The 20,128-nt window shown below is 44.0% G+C and overlaps 1 protein-coding gene across 1 annotated transcript in view; it reads right to left on the reverse strand.

Moving 5' to 3' along the window:
- AAK1 (AP2 associated kinase 1) overlaps nucleotides 1-20,128 on the reverse strand; it is a 164,713-nt gene that overhangs the window by 65,631 nt on the left and 78,954 nt on the right. Inside the window, exons 3-4 of the mRNA XM_055120573.1 lie at nucleotides 14,197-14,315; nucleotides 22-130 (exon numbers count right to left, since the gene is read on the reverse strand). Coding sequence (XP_054976548.1) covers nucleotides 22-130; nucleotides 14,197-14,315 — 228 coding nt within the window. The remainder of the gene's footprint in view (nucleotides 1-21; nucleotides 131-14,196; nucleotides 14,316-20,128) is intronic.

Genomic DNA, 20,128 nt, shown 5'->3' on the forward strand with positions numbered 1-20,128 from the left:
GGGCCTGGTTCCCACACTCACCTCTGCAGAAGTCCATGAGAATGAGAACTTCCCAGACATCGCCACTGCTCACGCTGTTGATGCTGGAGTCGATGTAACCCACAATGTTTTTGTGCCCTGACAGGTCTCTCTGTGAAGAATTGAGAAATCGATGATCAGTCTGAGACACCAACAGCCCAGTCGGTTGCATTAGCACAGAGATTTAAATACGCCGAGACGACAGGAACAGCACTGAGAGGTAAGTGGGGAGTGGGGTCACGAGCAGGCTTCCAGAGGCTCCGGAGGTTCATGGTCGGGTCACCAATGGAGAGTCTAGAAGCCCATCAGCTCAGCACTCTGCTGGACTAAGCTTTAGAGCCAAACGCATGCCGGGTGCATATCTGCTCTCCGCAACAGTGTTCTACAGAAAGCAGGAGCAGAAACTCCTGCGGAGGGCTAAGAGGAGAGAGGCGGCACGAACTGTTTCAAAACAGGGGTTTTCAGTTCAGAAAAATAAAAGTGGCTTTCCTGGATGAGAGAAAGTAAGTAAATTCAGCCTGGCTTTTGAACTGCTTATGCTGTTTCTCTGCCTTTAGGGAGTCTGTGAAAAAGGAAGTATGAGAAAAAGAGTAAATTGCACGCTACAAACAGGCATGACGTGAATGAGAGAAATCAGAACAGACTTTCCTCCACTGGGAAGCTGAGATCAGCCAGAGAAATGGGTGATGTCCATCCACTTACTACTTGTGTGTCATAAAAAAAAAAAAAAAGAAAGAAAATCACAAAAGTCAAATCACAATGTTGTGGGGCCGTAAGGGTCAGGTGCTGTCATTTTTTTGGGGGGGGAAGGTTATTATTTATTTATTATTATTATTATTATTATTATTATTTTGCTTTTTGGATCACACCTGGCAATGCACAGGGGTTACTCCTGGCTCTGCACTCAGGAATTACCCCTGGCCGTGCTCAGGGGACCACATGGGATGCTGGGAATCGAACCCGGGTTGGCCGCGTGCAAGGCAAACGCCCTACCCGCTGTGCTATTGCTCCAGCCCCTATTTATTTATTTTATTGAATCACCATGAGATAGTTACAAGCTTTCATGTTTGCGTTACAATCTCACAATGATCAAACACCCATCCCTCCACCAGTGCACATTCCCACCACCAATATCCTGGGTATACCCCCCTTTCCCACCCTCCCCCTGCCTCTAAGGCAGACAATATTCTCCATACTCTCTCTCTACTTTTGGGCATTATGGCTTGCAACACAGACACTGAGAGGTCATCATGTTTGGTCCATTATCTACTTTCGGCATGCATCTTCCATCCCAACTGATTCCTCCAGCCATCATTTTCTTAGTGATCCCTTCTCTATTCCATCTGCCTTCTCCCCTCTGCTGTCTTGCATGCTGCTGAGCCCAATTCAATTCCCCATCCCCACACCCCCGCACACCGCTCAGTCACCTGAGCATACCTGGAGGCAACCTTCAAGCACAGAGCTGGGAGGGAGCACTGCTGGGTGTGGTCAGCCAAAGTACTGCTTTACAAAATTTGGAAGGGACTGCAATGTCATCCAGACTTCAGTAATTTGCAAAATGAGCCTTTTAAGTCAACCAACTGCGAAGATGAAATTTGTCATGTATGTTCCCTGCTCTCTGATTAGAACCACAAGTGAGCTCTCGGGATGCTTGTGGGATTCATGTAGTCAACCAATAGTTACTGGGTACCTCCTAGGAGTCAGGATGGATTTAGGCACTGGAAACTTCCTCACACCTCACACCTTGGCATAGGTCCTTCAAAATCCAAACAGATAAATCCTGTAACAATGGCCCTTCAAAGTCCAAGGTCATTAAAGACTAAGTTGGGAGAAAAAAAAGCATCAAAGTTGAGTCAAAGAATATTTGCACAAATACAAGGCAGTATTTTTGATGTTGATGAACATCTCACACAGTACTCAAAGGACCTGGGGTCCACTCCTGGTGATCCTTAGTGATCTGGGTGGGATGGTTTAAAGCTAACGCCCAGCAATGCTGGGTACCACCAGAGCCACACCGGGTAGAGGTGAGGGAACCATGCAACATTGGGGATTAAATTCAGGTCATTGTGCCAAAAAATATGTGCACAACCCCTGCGGCAGCTCCAGTGCCCTGAGGTTTTATTTTTATGAATTAATTTAAATAAACTGTTCCCTCCCTTTTTAAATTAAAGAAATAAAAGTGGAGTCGGGGAGATAGAAAGTAGGTGGTGATTTAATTGTCACCAAAGGAAATGTGGCAGTCTGAGTCGCAATGACCACCACACTACCTGGACACTGAACTGTTCACAGTGATAGCCTTAAGGGCCAGGGATACTCTGAGTGGTACAGTGCTGACATTGTGTGTGTGCGGCCCTGGGCTTGAGAGCAAGCAGAAAGAGGGATGGAAAAACTGGAGAAAAGGCAATTCGATCCGTTCTGTTCTATCTCATTTTTAAAAGAAAGCAAGATCATCTTTGAAGTACAAGGAAATAAGAAAGAAGCTTGATGAAAGAAACGAGTCAGACAAGGGAGATGTGAAAGCACAAGAGAGTCTCTTGAGTTCTGAGTTTCTCCGAAATAGAAAATGACCACAGAGCTTCAGCGGCCATCCTTCCTCTGCTTTCCAGGCTCATCATCAGCTCTTCGAGAACTTGTTTCCATTACACAGGGCTGGAAAAATGAAAGAACTGGAGAGGTTCTGAAACTCAAATGAGCAGATTGTAACCATCTAAATGTCTCAAGGGGGGGGAGGGAAGAATAATTTGAGGGGGAGAGTGGAGGGGGGTGTTTGGGCCCTACCTACACGTGCTCATGGGTAACTCCTGGTGGTGCTCGGACCATACTGTATGTTGGGGACTAAGCTGTGGTCAGCCACATGCAAGGTGTGCCTTATCCCCTGCACTGTCTCCCAGGCTATCAAAAGAGATGACACTCTGCCGAGTGGGAACAAATGAATGGAAGTTGAGGTGATCATGCTAAGCAAAATAAGTAGCAAAGTGAAAGCCAAGTATATTGGATGATTCTACTTATGTGAGAATAACTGAATAGCTTAAGTAATACAAATAAATAAAGCAAGTGAACTGGCCAAAACCAACAAAACTAACTCCAAGACGGTGAAAATGGACGACAGTTGCCAGAAGAAGGGAAGGAGGGGAAGGGATGTTAGGGGGTCTTTATGGGGGTGAACCAGTGGCACCAAAACCTTGGTGACGGATGCCAGGAATCCTATGGCCAACCCAGAAATTCTTTAATACTGTAAACTATATACTGGAAAATCAAACAATGAACATTCCTACATGCAACTGCTGGAGAGAGAACCAGCACAGTTGCCTGAGTTTGTTTCTGCTAAAGAGGAAAAATTAAGAACCCAGCAAAACGCACGTGGCTGAGCCCAGAGGAGGCGGAGCCAGACTCAGCACCGACCCCTGCAGCTATGACCCCTAACAGTGTGCCATGGCATTTCCTTTTTGGGAGAGACAGAGGTGGTGATTTGGGGGGCACACCCGTCAATGTGCAGGGCTTACTCCTGGCTCTGTGCTCAGCAGTCAATCCTGTGATGTGGACAGAGTTTTTCTCTTTTTCACAGCAGTCAGCCCTTTGGTGGTGGGAGGGAGGGTCCTCGGGGGTCACTCCTGGCAACACTTAGCCTGCAGTGTGCGCCTGGCAGTACAGGGCTCAGGCCACAAACAGGGTGTTTCTGGGGTCACCTACCCGTGGGGCCATCAAGATGACCCAGTGGTGCTGGGGGCGTCATGGAATGCAAGGAAATTCAGCCCTGCCCTCTCCCCAGTGACTCTGCCCCTTTGAGCTCTCTCTCTCTTCCCCAAAGATAAGAGGTTTTAAATTCTCTCCATGCGGAGTATGCCTGCCTTGCATGCAGCCATCCTAAGTTCGAACCCCGAGCAGCCAGCCTAGACTCTTTTATCTTGCTTGCATATTTCTGCTAAGTATTGTCATCCACATGACAAAATCCACAGAGGCTGGACTGCACTTCCCCCAAACTTCCGATCCAGAAGCCATCCCAAAAGAAAGCATGAGATTGATATGACGTGGCTTATTCTAGCTCAACCCCAGCTTCATGGGATCCTTGCCTATTCATCTAACTGACTACAAAACAGCTTAAATTCTAATTTTACATTTTAAAGTAATAAACAGACAAAAGCAAGAATATTAGACAATTATTTTCTACTCCAGTCCTCATGCTCTACAAAGGAACCTCCCTTACCTCCCCTTTTCCACCCACTTTCTCCCAGTGTTTTTTACAGGCAAATTCAAAAAATACATATTATGTAAATGCAAACCCAAGACCAGCCCCCCCTCCCCTTTCTTATATAAAAGATGGCACTGAGCCATCCTCTGCAATCTGTCCCAGGCCCTGATCAATCCTGAACTCCCTGCTCTGCCTTATCTCCTGGCTCTGCCTTATCTCCCTGCTTCCTTTGTGCCATCTCCTCTCTTCTAAATCAAACATTAGGTGACATCTATGTCCCCATGTTCAAGCAGAGGGTGGAATCCACTGGGGCCAAGAGATGTGAACACAGAAAACCCCACACATCCTGAGCCTGAGTTCTGGCCTGTCACTTTCTCATCACTCCTGAATCTGAAAAGAATTGGTCTTTGCCTGCCTTCTGGCAAAGTTCAAATTCCACCTTCCAATTATCCATCAGAAACCAGGATTGCTTTGGTTCCATCAGGCTACACATCCCCACGGTGCCAGACTGGTAAATGATGCAGAGCATTCTTGAGCTGAAGCACCACAAACATTCTTTCTCCACTGCAAGTATGGAAAGAAATTTGCCGCTTGGATTACTCAAACACAAACTGTAGCATATTACAAAGAACACTGCATCTTCCAATTCCTGTTACGATTCTGTTTTCTTTTTCCTTTGGGCGCCATAACTTATAAAACTGTTAGTAACAATGTTCTATACACCGCATATACAGCACTCATACACTGCACACACCATCAGAGTGTCAGTGCCCTTCCCCCACTGTCCCTAGGTCCTCTCATTCTTCTCCATCCAATCTTGTAGCAAGCTCAGTCCTATAGACCCACTCCCACGGGCATGTTACCCACAGGCAGCTTTTAAATTACTTCGCTGTGTTTCTTTTTATTCCACAAGTGAGAGAGATCATTACAGAGTATGCTCAGGGCTTACTCTTGCCTCTGTGCTCAAGGATCACTCTTGGCAAGGCTCAAGGGACCGTAGTGCCAGGAATCACACCCATATCAGCCATATGCAAAGCAAGTTCCATACCCACTGTACCCTCTGGCAGCAACCGACTTTCGATAAAAAAGAGTCAGTGAAGATCTTGTAACAAACGGTGCTGTAGGGATGGAAGATGGGCACTGGTGAAGGGAGGGGTGTTTGAATATTGTATAACTGACTTAATCCTGAGAACTTTGTAACCCTCCACTTGGTGATTCAATAAAAAAAAAAAAACAAAAAAAAACGGTGCTGTTACAGAGGTAACAAAGCAAACTTCAAACTGAGCCCCCCAGTGCAATATTTTGAGAGAACAAAAACTATATATATATATTTCTCATACATAGCTTTTATCCAAAGTCCTAAAAAATCTAGGAATTTCCTAGTACCGGAGTGATGGTGTCTCTTTGTTATGTCTATGAAAGTAGCTTACAGAAAACACCAGAACAAGCACCTTAACAGAAAAATCCATAAACAGAGGGTGGGAACTTCCAGTCCCGGCTGCCCTCAGCTCCAGGGAAGGGAGAAAGGCTAGAGGTTGAGTTGCCAATGGCCAGTCAAACAATCATGCTCATGTAATAAAGTCACCATAAAGGTCCAAGAAGAGGGGCTGTGGGGACCTTCCGGCCTGGCGACCTGATGGATATTTGGGGGAGAATGGTGTGACTGGGAAGAGCAAGGAATGTCCATCAAGTTTAGTCCTGGGTAATAACTAAGTAATGTAGTGAGCAAAGTGTGTTTGCTGCGTTCTGTGTGCTTCTCCAGCAAATGAACACAACCCGAGGAGAGTGTCCTGGGAACCTCCAGTGCAGAGCTGAATCAGAAGCACAGGACAGAACCTGGCTTGCAAGGGGGCACCTGAACTCTGAGCTGGGGCCAGGGGAACCTCCAGTCTGTAGCTGGCGAGTCAGAAACCCGGGCGGCAGCTCGGGCCACTGCCAGCCTCTGGAGGTACAGGGCAGTTTGATGAGAGTGAGCTCTCCTCTGTGGAATCCCGGGCAGGCACTGAAGCAGGAGGCCCCTTGGCAGTGAACGTGAGGAAATATCTGGGAGCTCTCCCACAGCCGGTCCCACATGGAGGTGGCCAGAGCATGCCAGCTAAAAGCCTAAAACCAGAACCCTGCAGGAGACAATTCAGCAGAGACAAAGGTCTGATAAGACTCAGAGAAAAGACCACCAGAGTTCAAGGTCCTTTTTTCCTAGACAAGACCCCAACAGGAGCTGTCAGCGGCACAGTGAGCCCTAAGCTAAATCAAGGCAGTGTGGAGACAGCCGGGTCTAATCGGCTACCCAAAGCAGCCCCTCACTCCATCCTGGAGTCCCCGTCCTGCTATTCTGAGAGGATGCGACTGATGCTTCCCCTTTACAGGGTTCATTCTTAAATGTATTTCATTTTTTAAAAAACAAAATACTTTTTCGACCTCATTATCATTCTCCTGAAATTCTTTTCTGCAACCAAAGACAAGAGGCCTGGAATCCAATTGGAGGCTGGAACTGACTTTTCTCAGAAGAGCAGGACCTTACTCAGCCTGAGAACCACAGCTCCCAGAGCCAGGACCAGCTGCCACTCTAGTGGATAAGCGGGCTCCGCCTGAAGCCAGACTGGTGGGATCTGCGTACACCCTCCGTCAGTCCTGACCTCCCACAGTTCTCGGAAACAATCTGATGCTATCTCCAAGTAGGAAGTGTGAGAACTGAGCTGAGTTTCTGGACAACCAGCAAGTGTCCGAGGAGGACTGCGCAGTGTGGAAGAAGCTACCCACACATTTAAGTTAGAAACTGAAGTGCAGCATAACTATCTTATATAAAAATTGACCAGACATCTACCTTATGACAAACTTGAATGCAACTATAAAACTTCTCAAAAAGTCGGGGACAAAAACTTCAGAACCGAATGGCAAAGAATTCTTACAAACACCACCCAAAAAACATGACCAAATTACCAACTCAAATGAGAACAGCTACACAGGAAAGGTACAGGCGTCACAGTCTGCTGGGACCTTCAGTGCAAAGAGCGATTTTTTGGATCATCTAAAAGCTAATACAAATACAACTAACAAACTGTACTGCTAAAACCCACTGCCATTCTGGAAAAAGGGGAGTTAAGAACATTGCAAGCGTCGGGGCTGGAGCGATAGCACAGCGGGTAGGGCGTTTGCCTTGCACGTGGCCAACCTGTGTTTGATTCCCAGCATCCCATATGGTCCCCTGAGCACAGCCAGGAGTAATTCCTGAGCGCAGAGCCAGGAGGAACCCCTGTGCATCGCCGGGTGTGACTCAAAAAGGAAAAAAAAATTGCAAGTGTCAGCGTGAAGAGCATGCAGTGGAGGATAAGCTAAAACCTGACTTTCCATAGTATAAAATACTTGACATGGGGGGGGGAACCCTCAAGAACTAGCAACAGCAGCACATTACTCAGAAATACATCAAAAGAATATATCAAATATGTCAAATGAATCAAGCGAAAGTGATTACTTCTGGGGTTGCTTAGGAAACAGCGCAGGAGGACCTGCTTAGGGAACTGCTTGACAGTTTTTCAAACAAGCTCAACTCACTATTTGAGTGTTTAAAAAATAACCAACACAACCCCAAAACCTCTCTGCCAATTAATGCATGGCAAGGTCAGGACTCAAACCCATCTAATTTAATTTCGAGTCAGTTTCACTCCTGTGTGAGCTCCTGAGGGGTCTGGGGTGTCTTGGTTTCCCTAATCTTGTGCCCACCAAGCACAAAGTAAGTAATGTTCCGGAAGCAGCAGGATAATTAGAGTGGGACTGCTTTCCACTGCCAGAAAGTGAATGACCCAGGGATTGTGGGCAGAGGAAACAACAGAAGCAAAGGCAGGAAACAGAGTTGAAAGCTGAGCACAGAGGGAGGAGGAGCTGTCATGAGAAGTACCCAGAAAACCCCTTGAGTCAACAGAGATACAGCATTGATAACAGTCTTCAGAGCCTGCGTGGCAGGAGTGGGAGGACACTGTCCCCCAGCGGACAGATCCACATGGCCATGATTGCATGACCGAATGCAGAGGAGCCTTGGGGTCTGATGGCCACAATACATAGTTCTTTTCCTTTATACATTCTTATATTACATATCTTATTATATATATATATACAATATATATAAAAAATACATGTTATATAAGAAGAGGAACCCAGGTATGCAGGACCTGTGGCTGAGATCTCCAAGCCTGCTAGATTGGAACTGGGCCTTCTTCACCCAGATCCCCATTTTTCCAATAGCTTGGCAGTCACACCCATACACTGCCCCCTTTCCCTCCCATGTAATCTCATCAACGGCCAAGATCCAGAGACTATACAACAAAGCTCCCGGAAGAGAGCGATGCAGAATCTCCTGCCCCCGTGCCAGGCTCTCTTCACTGGGGCCCCCTCAGAGGGGGGCAGGTTGAGTTTCCCTCCCCACACCAAGCAGAGCCCCAGCAGATGAAAACTTCCAGAACTCAGCCACAACCATGCTCAAGGCCACTCTCCACAAGCTCGGACAAGCCTCACCCATGAAGGAACTGACAGAGGAACCCAGGTATGCGGGACCCATGGCTGAGATCTCCAAACCTGCTCGGATCGGAACTAGGCCTCCTCCACCCAGTCACACCTACAAACTGCCCGCCGTTCCCCCACCCCATGTAATCTCACCAACAGCCAAGATCCAGAGACTATAAAACAAAGCTCCTGGAAGAAAGCGACACAATTTTTCCTGGAGTGCGCGGCCACGAATATTTTTATTTTTTTTTTAATTTTAATTATTTTTTTTCCCTGCATGGCAGAGCCTGGTAAGCTATCTATGATGTGTTTGATATGCCAAAAATAGTAACAACAACATGCTCTTCATGTTCCTGGAACAAGCAGACACCATTGCACTACACTAGCATGTGACAAGGATAAATGAAGACATTACTGGTGCCTGCTCGAGCAAATCAATGAATGGGATGACAGCGATACAGTAATAAGAATATGTTATGATATATATTCTTATATATTATATTATTACATAATATAATATAATATATATGAATATATGTGTTCTTTTCCTCTACCAGAGTGCCCACTTCCTTCCATCAGTGTCCCAGGACTCCCCCTACCTCACTTCATATCCCCAAGTTAGCTCAGTTTTATAGACCAACTCTCCATTCTGTTGCCTTTGGTCATTTGTTGCTCCCTGCCTGTTTTTCTTTATATTCCACAAATGAGGAAGATTGTTCTGTTTCTGTCCTTCTTCTGAGTGATTTCACTCAGTATGATACTCCCCAGATCCATCCACATAAGCAGCAAATTGCATGATTTAGTTTTTACATATAGTCGAGTAATATTCCACTACGCATATGTACCACGGCTTCTTTATCCAGCCATCTATTCTTGGACACTTGGGTTGTTTCCAGACCTTGACTATTGTGAATAGTGCTGCAATGAACATTGGTACACACATCTTTTTAAAATTGTGCTTATGGAACAGATGCCAAGAAGCAGAATTGCCAAGTTGCAATGAAAGTTCAATTCTTGTTTTTTGAGAAGTATTCATACTCTTTTTTTTTTTTAAATTCAGTCACTGTGAGATACAGTTACCAAGCTTTCATGTTTGAGTTTTAGTCATACAATGATCGAACACCCATCCCTCCACCAGTGCACATCTCCCATCCCAAATGATCCCTCCAACCATCATTGACTTAGTGATCCCTTCTCTATTCCAGCTGCCTTTTCCCCCAGATCATGAGGCAGGCTTTCAACTATGGAGCAATATTCCTAGCCTTGTGGCTACTGTCCTTGGGTGTCAATTTCATATTATGTTATTTCATATTTCACAAATGAGTGCAGTCATTCTATGTCTGTCCCTGTCTTTCTGACTCATTTCACTTTGCATAATACTCTCTATGATCATCCATTTATAAGTAAGTTTCATTATTTCATCTTTCCAAACTGCTGCATAGTATTCCATTGTGTAGATGTACCAAAGTTTCTTTAACCAGCTGTCTGTTCTCGGGCACTCAGTTTATTTCCAGATTCTGACTATTGTGAACAGTGGTATTCATATTCTTTTGCAAAGAAGTTGAACCAATAACATTCCTGCCAGCAATGGATGAGATTTCCTTCTCCCCCCACATCGATGCCAACACCAGTTGTTTTCATTTTTTATATGTGCTTCTTTATGTGTTCTTTGTGTCTCTTTGGTATGAGGTGAAAAGTCTTTGTTTTGAGTTGCATTACCCTGAAAAATGATGAAGGACATTTTTCATGTAACTACTGGCCATCTGTATGTCTTCTTTAAGGAAGTTTCTCTTCATGCCCTCTTCCCATTTTTACAAACACTTTGCAGATTTCAGATATTAACCCTTTGTCAAAGGGTTAATATCTGAGTGGTGAGCAAATATTTACTTCCTGTCTTGGGGTGCCTTATTATAGTCATTGTTTTATCTTTGCTTGTTTGCTTAGCCAGTGACACTGAATAACTGAAGATGTCTCTAGATTCTATCATGGGGGTTTTTGCCTATGTTTTTCTCAATATAATTTATGGATTCATGGTTTTTAATCCAATATAAACTAAATTTTGTGCATGGTGTGAGGAGTCTGAGTTCATTTTTTTTTACATACGGTTGACCAATGGAGGCTTTTCTTGCTCCATTTCGTACTGTGCTGCACTGTTAAAGATTTGCTGTCCACATACCTGACGATCTGTTTCTGTGCTCTTTATTCTATTCCACTTGTCTGAAAGTCTGTCATTATTCGAGACTCTTTATTTCAGGAGCACACTGTTTTGGTTACTATAACTACAGAGTAATATAAAGTTGAGGATAGAGAAGCCTCTCATCTTCTTTGCCCCTACAATGGCTCTGGCTATTTGGAATGAGGTTTATTAGTCCGTATAAATTTGAACAGCATTAGGTGAATGCCTCTAAAAAAATGTTATAGGTATTTTTATAGGGGCTGCACTAAATCTATATAGTGCACTGGATAAGACTATAATTTTGACAATACATATCATGTATTGACGTTGTATATTACATTGATTGACTTGCATATGATTAAGCCATCCATGAACAAAGGATGTGTTCCCACTTTCTTTCATTTTTTATTTCATTTAGTAGTGATTTAGTTTTCTTTGTATTAAATCTTTCACCTCTTTTGTTCAGCTGATTTCCAAGTACTTGATTCTGTAAAGTGCAACTGTGAATGGATTTTTCTTTAATTCCTCTCTTCTACTTCACTGTTGATATATAGAAATACCATGGATTTGTGTGTTGATTTTATAGCCTGCCACTTTACTGTACAAGTTTATTGTTTCTAGGAGTTTTGTTTTGTTATTTTTTTTTTTGCAGAGCCTTTAGGATTTTTGAAGTACAGTATCATGTCACTGCAAATAATGATTATTTGATTTCTTTTCCAATCTGTATCCCTTATGATTTCTTGTCTAATTGCTGTGGCAAGGACTTCCAATATTATGTTGAATAATCATGGTAAGAGTGGGTCACCTTGTCTTATATCTGATTAAGAGGAAACACTTTCATTTTTCCACCATTAAATACAATGTTAGCTGTGGGTTTGTGGTGTATGGCTTTAATGATATTGAGGAAAGTTTTTTTCTATTCCAATTTTGAGTTTTTATCACTGATGTTGGATCCTTCCTTTTTTTCCTTCCTCCCTCCTTCTTTTTGTTTTTAGGCCACACCTGGCGATGCTCAAGTAACCTGGCTGTGCTCAGGGATCACTCTGTTGGGACTCAAGGGTTCCAAAGATTGAATTTGGGTCAGCCACATACAAGGCAAGTGGCTTATCGCTGTACTATCTTTCTGGAACTTTTCTTCTTTACGGAGGGAGAGTGGAAGGGGTGCTGGGTCACAGCCAGAGGTGCTCAGGGCTTACTTCTGGCTCTGTGCTCATGGATTCTCCTGGCAATGTGTTAATACTATCCCTTTGGCCGTTGGATGTTAGATCTTGTCAAATGCTTTTTCCACATCTATTGATGAAATCATATAATCTTTCTCTTTCCTTGTATTGATGCTGTATATTACATCGATTCACTTACACATGATTAAACCATGCTTGTATCCCTGGAATAAATCCTACTTGGTCATGGTGTATAATCTCTTTGAGTTTGCTAGTTACAATATGTATTCCTACTAGCAGGCTTCTACCCAAATAATTTCAGTTTTCTGGAATCCAGAGTAATCACAAGCTCTGAGTTTGTTCAGTAACCCAACTATAATGAGTTACTAGCACAAAAAGGACAATCCTACTAGGATGAGCAGAGGCAAACAAAGCCTAATGAAATTCTTACCACGGCACCCTGATCACTTTTGGGTGCCTTTAGAAAAGCATGAACATCCAAGGCACAAAAAAATCCTCACCGCTAGGTGAACATGTGTACCTATTGCAATCATTCACATATTTATTTCATCTAAAGTATTAGGTATTTATTATGTGAATTAGTGAGTTGGAATAAAGTTTCTGGTTTAAGTAACCAAACTACTGATGAAAACGGCATTTTTAAAATTATGTCTAATATAAAACAAAAGTGAAAGTTATTTGTTCTAGAAGATCCCATATACCACCCATCTCTTCTCCAGTCATAATCAACCCATAAGTAATCTTATTTCTATCTGGAACTATTCATTAACTTAAAACTTTTTTGTTTGTTAGATCTTGTCAAATGCTTTTTTCTGCAACTACTGATGATGAAATCCTATGATTTTTCTCTTTCCTTGTATTGATACATTACATTGATTGTAATATTGATACGTTACATTGATTGACTTGCACGTGATTAAACCATGCTTGCATTCCTGAGTGGTGCTAAGGGCTATACCTGGCTCTGTGTTCAGGGGTAACACCTGGCTGTGCCTGGGGGCAATATGTGGTACCAGGATGCAAACTGGCAGCTGGCTGAACAAAAGGCAAACACCTTATCTCCTATACTATCACCCTGGTCCCTAAAACATTTTACTTTATCCATAAATATTTCAGCACATGTCTCTAACAGGCATAAGACAAAATATAAATCTTAATCTTGAGGGGCCAGAGTAATAGCATAGCGGAGTAGGGTATTTGCCTTGCATGTGGCCAACCTGGATTCAATCCTTGGCATCCTATGTAGTCCCCTTCTTGGCATCCCATATGGCCCACATGGAGTCCACTAGGAGTGATTCCTAAGTGCCAAGCCAGGAGTAAGCCCTGAGCAACACTCGGTATGGCCCAAAAATAAATAAAGAAATGGTTTAAAAAAATAAATCTTAATCATGAAAACTGAGTTACTGCACTTTTAGAGATATGAGCCATAATTAACATAAAATGCACAGATCTTAAAAATGTTAGGATTCCTCCCATCTCTGTGCTCAGGAGTTACTCCCAGAAATACTCAGGGGAACATGCAGTTCTGGGGCTTGAACCTGGACCTCCTGCACGCGAAGCATGTGCTTTGAGCAGTCTCTCCAGCGCTAGGCTGGGCTCTGAAATTACACAGCCAGTACCCAAAGAAAACTGAGCGCATTTCCACGACTCTGAAAGTTTCCATGAGCCCCCTTTTTATTCATTTCCCATATCCAATAACCATGATATTGGTCTTCTTTGGTACTGTTTTGGGGCCACTCCTGGCAATGCCCCTGAAATTATGTGGCAGTGGGGACTGAACCCCAGGCAAAGCGTCATTCCAACCCACTGAGCATCTCTCTGTTCTGATGAGCACACTCTGATCTCTGCTGCCATAGATTAGGTTTGTCTTTTTTTTTTTTGGGGGGGGGGGCACATCTGGAAATGCTCAGGGATAATTCCTGACTCTACACTTGGGAATCACTCCTGGCAGAGCTCAGGGGACCATATGAGATGTCAGGGATAGTACCCAGGTCAGCTGCGTGCAAGGCAAGCTTCCTACACACTATATTATCTCTCTGGCCCCAAGAGATAGCATAGTTATAGTATCTCACTGAACTTTTATAAAAGGACTCACACCCTACTCTATTTTAAATCAGTCTAAAGAGTAGTCTTACCATGATCTGGATTTCCCGCTTGCACACCTGAAGATCATGCTCATTGTTGACAAACATGCGTTTCAAGGCACATTTCATTCCATTGCTGGTCCTCACCAGAAACACAATAGCAAATCCACCTGTGAGAGAAGCATACAAAACAAGCCCTTGTAAGTTGGGTTCAGAAAGTCAGCCCGATGACTAAGGTGGCTGCAGGCTGCTACTGTCGCTGTTAACAGTACTGACGTCATCATAAGCTAGTCCTCGGACCAGGCTGGCAGAGAAAGCTTTCTTAGATTCTGAGGTTCAAAGGTCTTATAGAACTGAGGGACGATAGTCAGGAAAACTGTGCCTACACAAATTATCTCAGGATAAAAGGACATTAATTGCCTGGAAAGGAACCCAGATAGACAAAGAGACAGGGGTTGGGAGCAAGGATCAACTCCACCCCAATTACTGTCTGATGTACTTCCAGCTCTTGCTGAATTCTTTCTACAGTCCTGCGAGGCCAGGTGTTATTTTCCCTGTTCAGATAGTAATTAAAAGCTGAACGAACAGAGGCTCAAGGAGATTAGATTCCACCAATGAGTTTATTTAAAACAAAAGTCCAAACTTAAACAGACAATCTTGAAAATTACTTCAATAACTGCTCTAAGAGTAGTTGGTAATTAATTTTTAAAATCTCCTCCTCTTCCTTTTTTCTTATCCATTCCTACTTGCCCCATCTCCGAATTTAAATCCAATAATTAGACCTGGAGGAGTCATTTCTGCCTTCTCTTCCTTAACTGGCTCTTGAGAAGGCACAGAGCATAGGTATGAAAATGCTTCTTGCACAGAAGACAAGCAAGACTCCGAGACTAGGCAGACTTTTTTAAGCACCGTGCTAAGGTCCTTCTGTAAAAAGGCAGTTTATGATTCATTAAAGCAATTTCAATAACTCTAACAGAAATTCTGATTCTGGATTTGTTACCCCGGAAGTGTTCCACAAAGCAGTCTTAGCACTCCCAGCTTTGACCTTCTGGCCCACTCTAGGAGGAATTCAGTGCCACTGTTAATTAGGTTACAGAGAGAAGAGGTCTGACACAGTGCTGAAGGCTTTGAAACAAGCAGCAATCACATCAGGTACTTGGATACCTGCCTGTGTGGGCACCTTTGCGGTTTAGGCTAAACCATCCTGGGCCCCGACTCTGTGAAACAACAAACAACAATAAACTGCTGGGATACTCCTGACACAATCACCAAGGGATAGAGGTGAACACAGAGGAAAGCCATTAGTACAGGAACTGGAGCTGCTGTTGCGGCAATGTATTAAAGCTAGCAGCCACATGCAAAATTGATGGAGCCCAGTAAGCAGAGAGTACAGAGGCCTGAGGCTTGAAATCTAAGACTCTGGCTTGGAGCATTCCCGTAACTAAACTTCTAGGCCCAGGGACACCTCAGAGCTTGTCAATGTCTGCACTATCTCTTGGAGTATCTTTGCAATAATTATTTACTGACAACTAGTGTGAGCAGGTTTCTGTTCCCTCCAACCAAGAAAGCCTTAAGCTTAAAGTACTACTGCATGCTTACATTAAAAAGACAATTTTGCAGTAGTAAATTTCTGTGGAGTGTAATATCCAAAATCTTAATTTTAGTCATTTACTAGAGTCTACACGTTTCTGTACTTCCTGTTACTGTGTTCTACAGTATTAAAAAAAGCACTAAGTTGTACGAATATTTAATTTGGAATCTTTGTCTAACCCCTGTACAATTACAACTTCCATTTTCTTGTAATATATGAAAGTCTATCTGCACTGCTCAATTGTCAAATTTAAATCCAGAATTTAGAATATTTGCTAAAACATTTTTATCCTAGCATGCATCGACAATCAGAGAGCTTATTATGCTCATGTTTCTATGATGCCTATTTTCATACTTTAATTTTTAGGATATCGAAGTTTTTCTTATTAGAATGATAAAGAATCATTTATCTTCCCTTTTCTTCCCTCAAAATGTTAAACACAGGCTGCCTTGTTCTTTATTAAAGTGGACAGAGCATTAAAAATGGCAGGATTAAAAAAAATTTTTTATTAGTGAATCACCGTGAGGTACAGTTACAAACTTAATGAACTTTCATGTTTGCATTTCAGTCATGCAGTGATCATTTACCCATCCCTCCACCAGTACCTATTCTTCACCAAATGGTAGGATTTTTTTTATATATATCGATCACTGGTCTGTGAATTTTCTGAGCATTCATTTTATCCATGTTCTGAATTTTCTAGATCACAGCACTACAGGCCCAGCCCAATAACGCTCCCCAAAGAGGGTGTTACTAAGAATGTGGAGTTCAAGGACTTCACACTAGGGGTAGAGGGACCGAGTGAGGCGTGAAGGTCTGTGGCTTACAGACAAAACTTCAAGGGTCCACTCTTCTTCCTGTCGGACTGCCTTCTACACCACTCACTGAAAGAAAAGTTGTGCAAGAGAAAACCAGATCCTCTGGACAGCAAGGACACAGCTGGCAGCAGGGCAGAAGCAGCTAGGAATATGTCTCCTAGAGTTGTAGCACCTGAGGTAAAGCAAGAGGCGGCCTGGCCATCAGGTGGCCAGAGCGGCAGTTTGAGACACCTGCCACCAGAGGGGAGCAGAGGCATTTCCTCACCAGGTGCCAAGCTGACCTTCCCAGCCAGGACTGAAGAAATGGGTCAGAGGCCCCCCATTTCATCCTGGCAAGCACCACTGCGAGAGGAGTTGGCCCAGATTCCAACAGCCTAGGATCACCCTAAATCTGAAGGCAAAGCAGTGAGCCATGGTGCCTAACAGGAAGAAGCGTTTTATTGAGCATGTATACCCAGAGAAGCAGATCTGATGGTGAAAAGCACTTCAATTGGGACTCCTCGATCAAGAGAGCAAAATCAAAGCCTGGAGAGGATGTGTACCCTTTAAGGCGTTGGCTGATCCCTGGGTAACTGAGCAAATGGAGATGGAAATTTCTGAGTTCGGATGGAGAAGGGAGAACTCATCACTCAAGACACTCCAACAACACAGGTCCTTGCTGACCACAGAGATGGGAGAAGTCTCTCTCAGCCACACACAGCTATCCACAGTCCGGGTTATTTCTGAAGCAGGCAACTACAGAAGGACTGCATTTCATTACACAATTCTCACCGACTCTGTGACTGACTCTTGTAAAAAAGTGCAATATAACCATATTCTGAAGCTTTCTTTTTTAAGAAAACAAATGTGCTGACGATACTTTAAAGAAAAATAAGAGCGCATGCTGATTGTGTAGTGGCAATGGTTATCTATCATGTGAGCTATGATAACCAGAGATGCTTCTTTCTGATTAGAATGCATGCCAAGATCTTGACTGAATGGAAAAGCTAAAGATGAGCTGGGATGGTCTATACCACAGGTTCCCAGACTTACTATCCTACAACCCCCTTGACAGAAAAAACATTCCCTCAGCACCCAACATCTCTCCAGCCCTGAGCAGTCTAACTTTTCTCTCCCAACCTTTGAGAATGTGGATGGGCACTTCACCACTCACTTGGAGTTCAAAGATTTTTCATCTGTTGGGTTTCCCTCAGTATCCTCACGCCCTAGAAAATGTATAATTTGTGGTGGGTACTTAGAAATGGGTTACCTTTCCTCTTATGGGTAGTCAAAAAAAATGAAGAAGAGGGGCTGGAGAGATAGTACAGCTAGTAGGGATTTGTCTTACACATGGCCAACCTGGGTTCAATCCCCAGAATCCCATATGGTTCCCTGAATACTTTCAGGAGTTATTCCTTGAGTGCAGAACCAGGAGTAACCCTTGAGCATTGTTGAGCAAACACAAAAAATAGGAAAGAGGGAGAGGGGAGGGGAAAACAAGGGAGGGGAAGGGAAGGGAAAGGAAAAGAAGGGAGAAAGGAAGGATGGAAGTAGTGGACATCTTGGTCCAACTTAAAAGAACAGCCACTACACAACTGCGGGTAACATATAGAAAGAGACACACAGTCTGTCAGATTTGATCCTTTTTTTTTCCAAGAAGAGCTGAAAAAACCAAATTCTGTATGTAATTTCCAAGTTCAAACCCTGATAACAAGTCACATTTAAAATAAGCACGCGGCCAAACCCGGGTTCGATTCCTCCATCCTCTCAGAGAGCCCAGCAAGCTACCAAGAGTATCCTGCCCGCACGTCAGAGCCTGGCAAGCTACCCATGGCATATTCAATATGCCAAAAACAGTTAACAACAAGTCTCACAATGGAGACGTTCCTGGTGCTCACTTGAGCAAATCGATGAACAGGACGATAGTGCTACAGTGCTACTGAACACTAGAGACAAAAGAAAAACACAACTGAAAGACTTTGCAGTCTCCGAAGCTACAGTTCTTCTACCTCTTTAAAGTGAGTTTTGGCCATGCTAGAGATCTAACCCGGGCCTCAGACATGAGAGAATGCACTGTACCATTGAGACATCTCCAGACGGGTTCTCTGCCCACCTCCCCACCAGCAGAGGGAAGCCAAGGTGAGTGGAAAGAGAAGGAATACACCAGAATGATGTGTGTGGTAATGTGCAGAGAAAGGAAAGGGCTGGGCACGCCAATAATGAGAATCGGGGGGCCTAGAACTGGGCAGGGCAGCCCCTCCTGGTGCTCAGATGGGGCTTTTGTGTTTGGGCTGAAGAGGCTGGATGGATGCTTTTAAAAGCATAGAGATTTGAGGTACTAACTTCTGACTTCTGCTTTTTCCCCTGCAGGTAAATTCTTTTTACCTGCAGGAATCTAAGTCCCTCAGGAATAGTTCCACTATTTTGAGGAATGCGGGGAAACTTTGCCACATCCATAGTCCGCTTCTTTTTCTTTTCTGGCCTCCAATTCTCTCCTTTACGATAAGATTTAGTGTCCAAGAGAGAGTATGAGATTATGGCACTTGCCTTGCAAGCAGATGACCTGGGTTTGATCCCTGGAAACACATGTTGTCGGTCCCTGAGCATTACCAGGAGTGACCCTGGTAAGGAGCAGAGCCTGAGCAGTGCTGGGTATGACCCAGAAAGAAAAAAGAGATAGGATTTAACTTAATGATGGTTGGGAAAATTGGAAATAATGGTCATGAGAAGATGCAACAGTGGTGGGATTGGTGTCGGAATATTAAATGTGAACACTTTATAAAACTAAATACGTTAAAAAAAATATTGAACCCAATAAATGTTGCTTGCTTCATGCAGTTTCTCTATGAATTATCTGAGGATGAAAAAAAACAAACATGAAATAGAACAGCTTTATGAAGAACCAGATGGAGAAGAGGGTTGAAATGGAATTTATCCGGGAGATGTCAAAGCAAGCACACACTTCACTGGACAACCCACCAGAGTGCTTTAGCTTCCATTTGCTCAGCAGCTGAAATGAAGACTCAATTAGTGGCTTTTATTCCAAGTTCCTCAGTGCCCTAGGATTACTGGGCAGAGGATGAGGGGGTCATTCAGGAGTTCCATGAGGAAAAAGTGACCCAAGTAAGAAGAGGGCCCTGCACACGGCTTCCACTGAACTGCCTAGTGAACTAGGTAGCTCTGTGCCAATCTCTGCTTGATCCCTGCTGATGTTACTGTCTTCACCTGCCAAGCTAGGAAACTCAGGCACAAAGAAATGCTTAAGTGGCATCCCAGGTACTGCCACCTGGCCAGGACGAGGGCTAGAACCTGCCAGGTCACTGCAGGCCTCCCAGCGGCCGCCCCTCCACAGCAAACCAACAGGAGCACCAGCAAACCCAGCCAGAAGCACTAACCAGAGCTTCACCTTGAGTAGGTGGGGGCGAGTCCTCCATCCAGCCGACCTTGGTCTGCAGTGCGGGTGGGCTCCTCGAGGGAGGAAGACCGAGGGCACTGACAAGCAACTATCTACAATGCATTCACAGTGAAGGCAATTTTGCCAAAGGTTTCAGAAGGAACAAAAACTTCCAAAACTCTACAACAGATGGCAGGGAGC

The sequence above is a fragment of the Sorex araneus genome, chromosome X (assembly GCF_027595985.1).
Source record: "Sorex araneus isolate mSorAra2 chromosome X, mSorAra2.pri, whole genome shotgun sequence".
Lineage (NCBI taxonomy): Eukaryota > Metazoa > Chordata > Mammalia > Eulipotyphla > Soricidae > Sorex > Sorex araneus.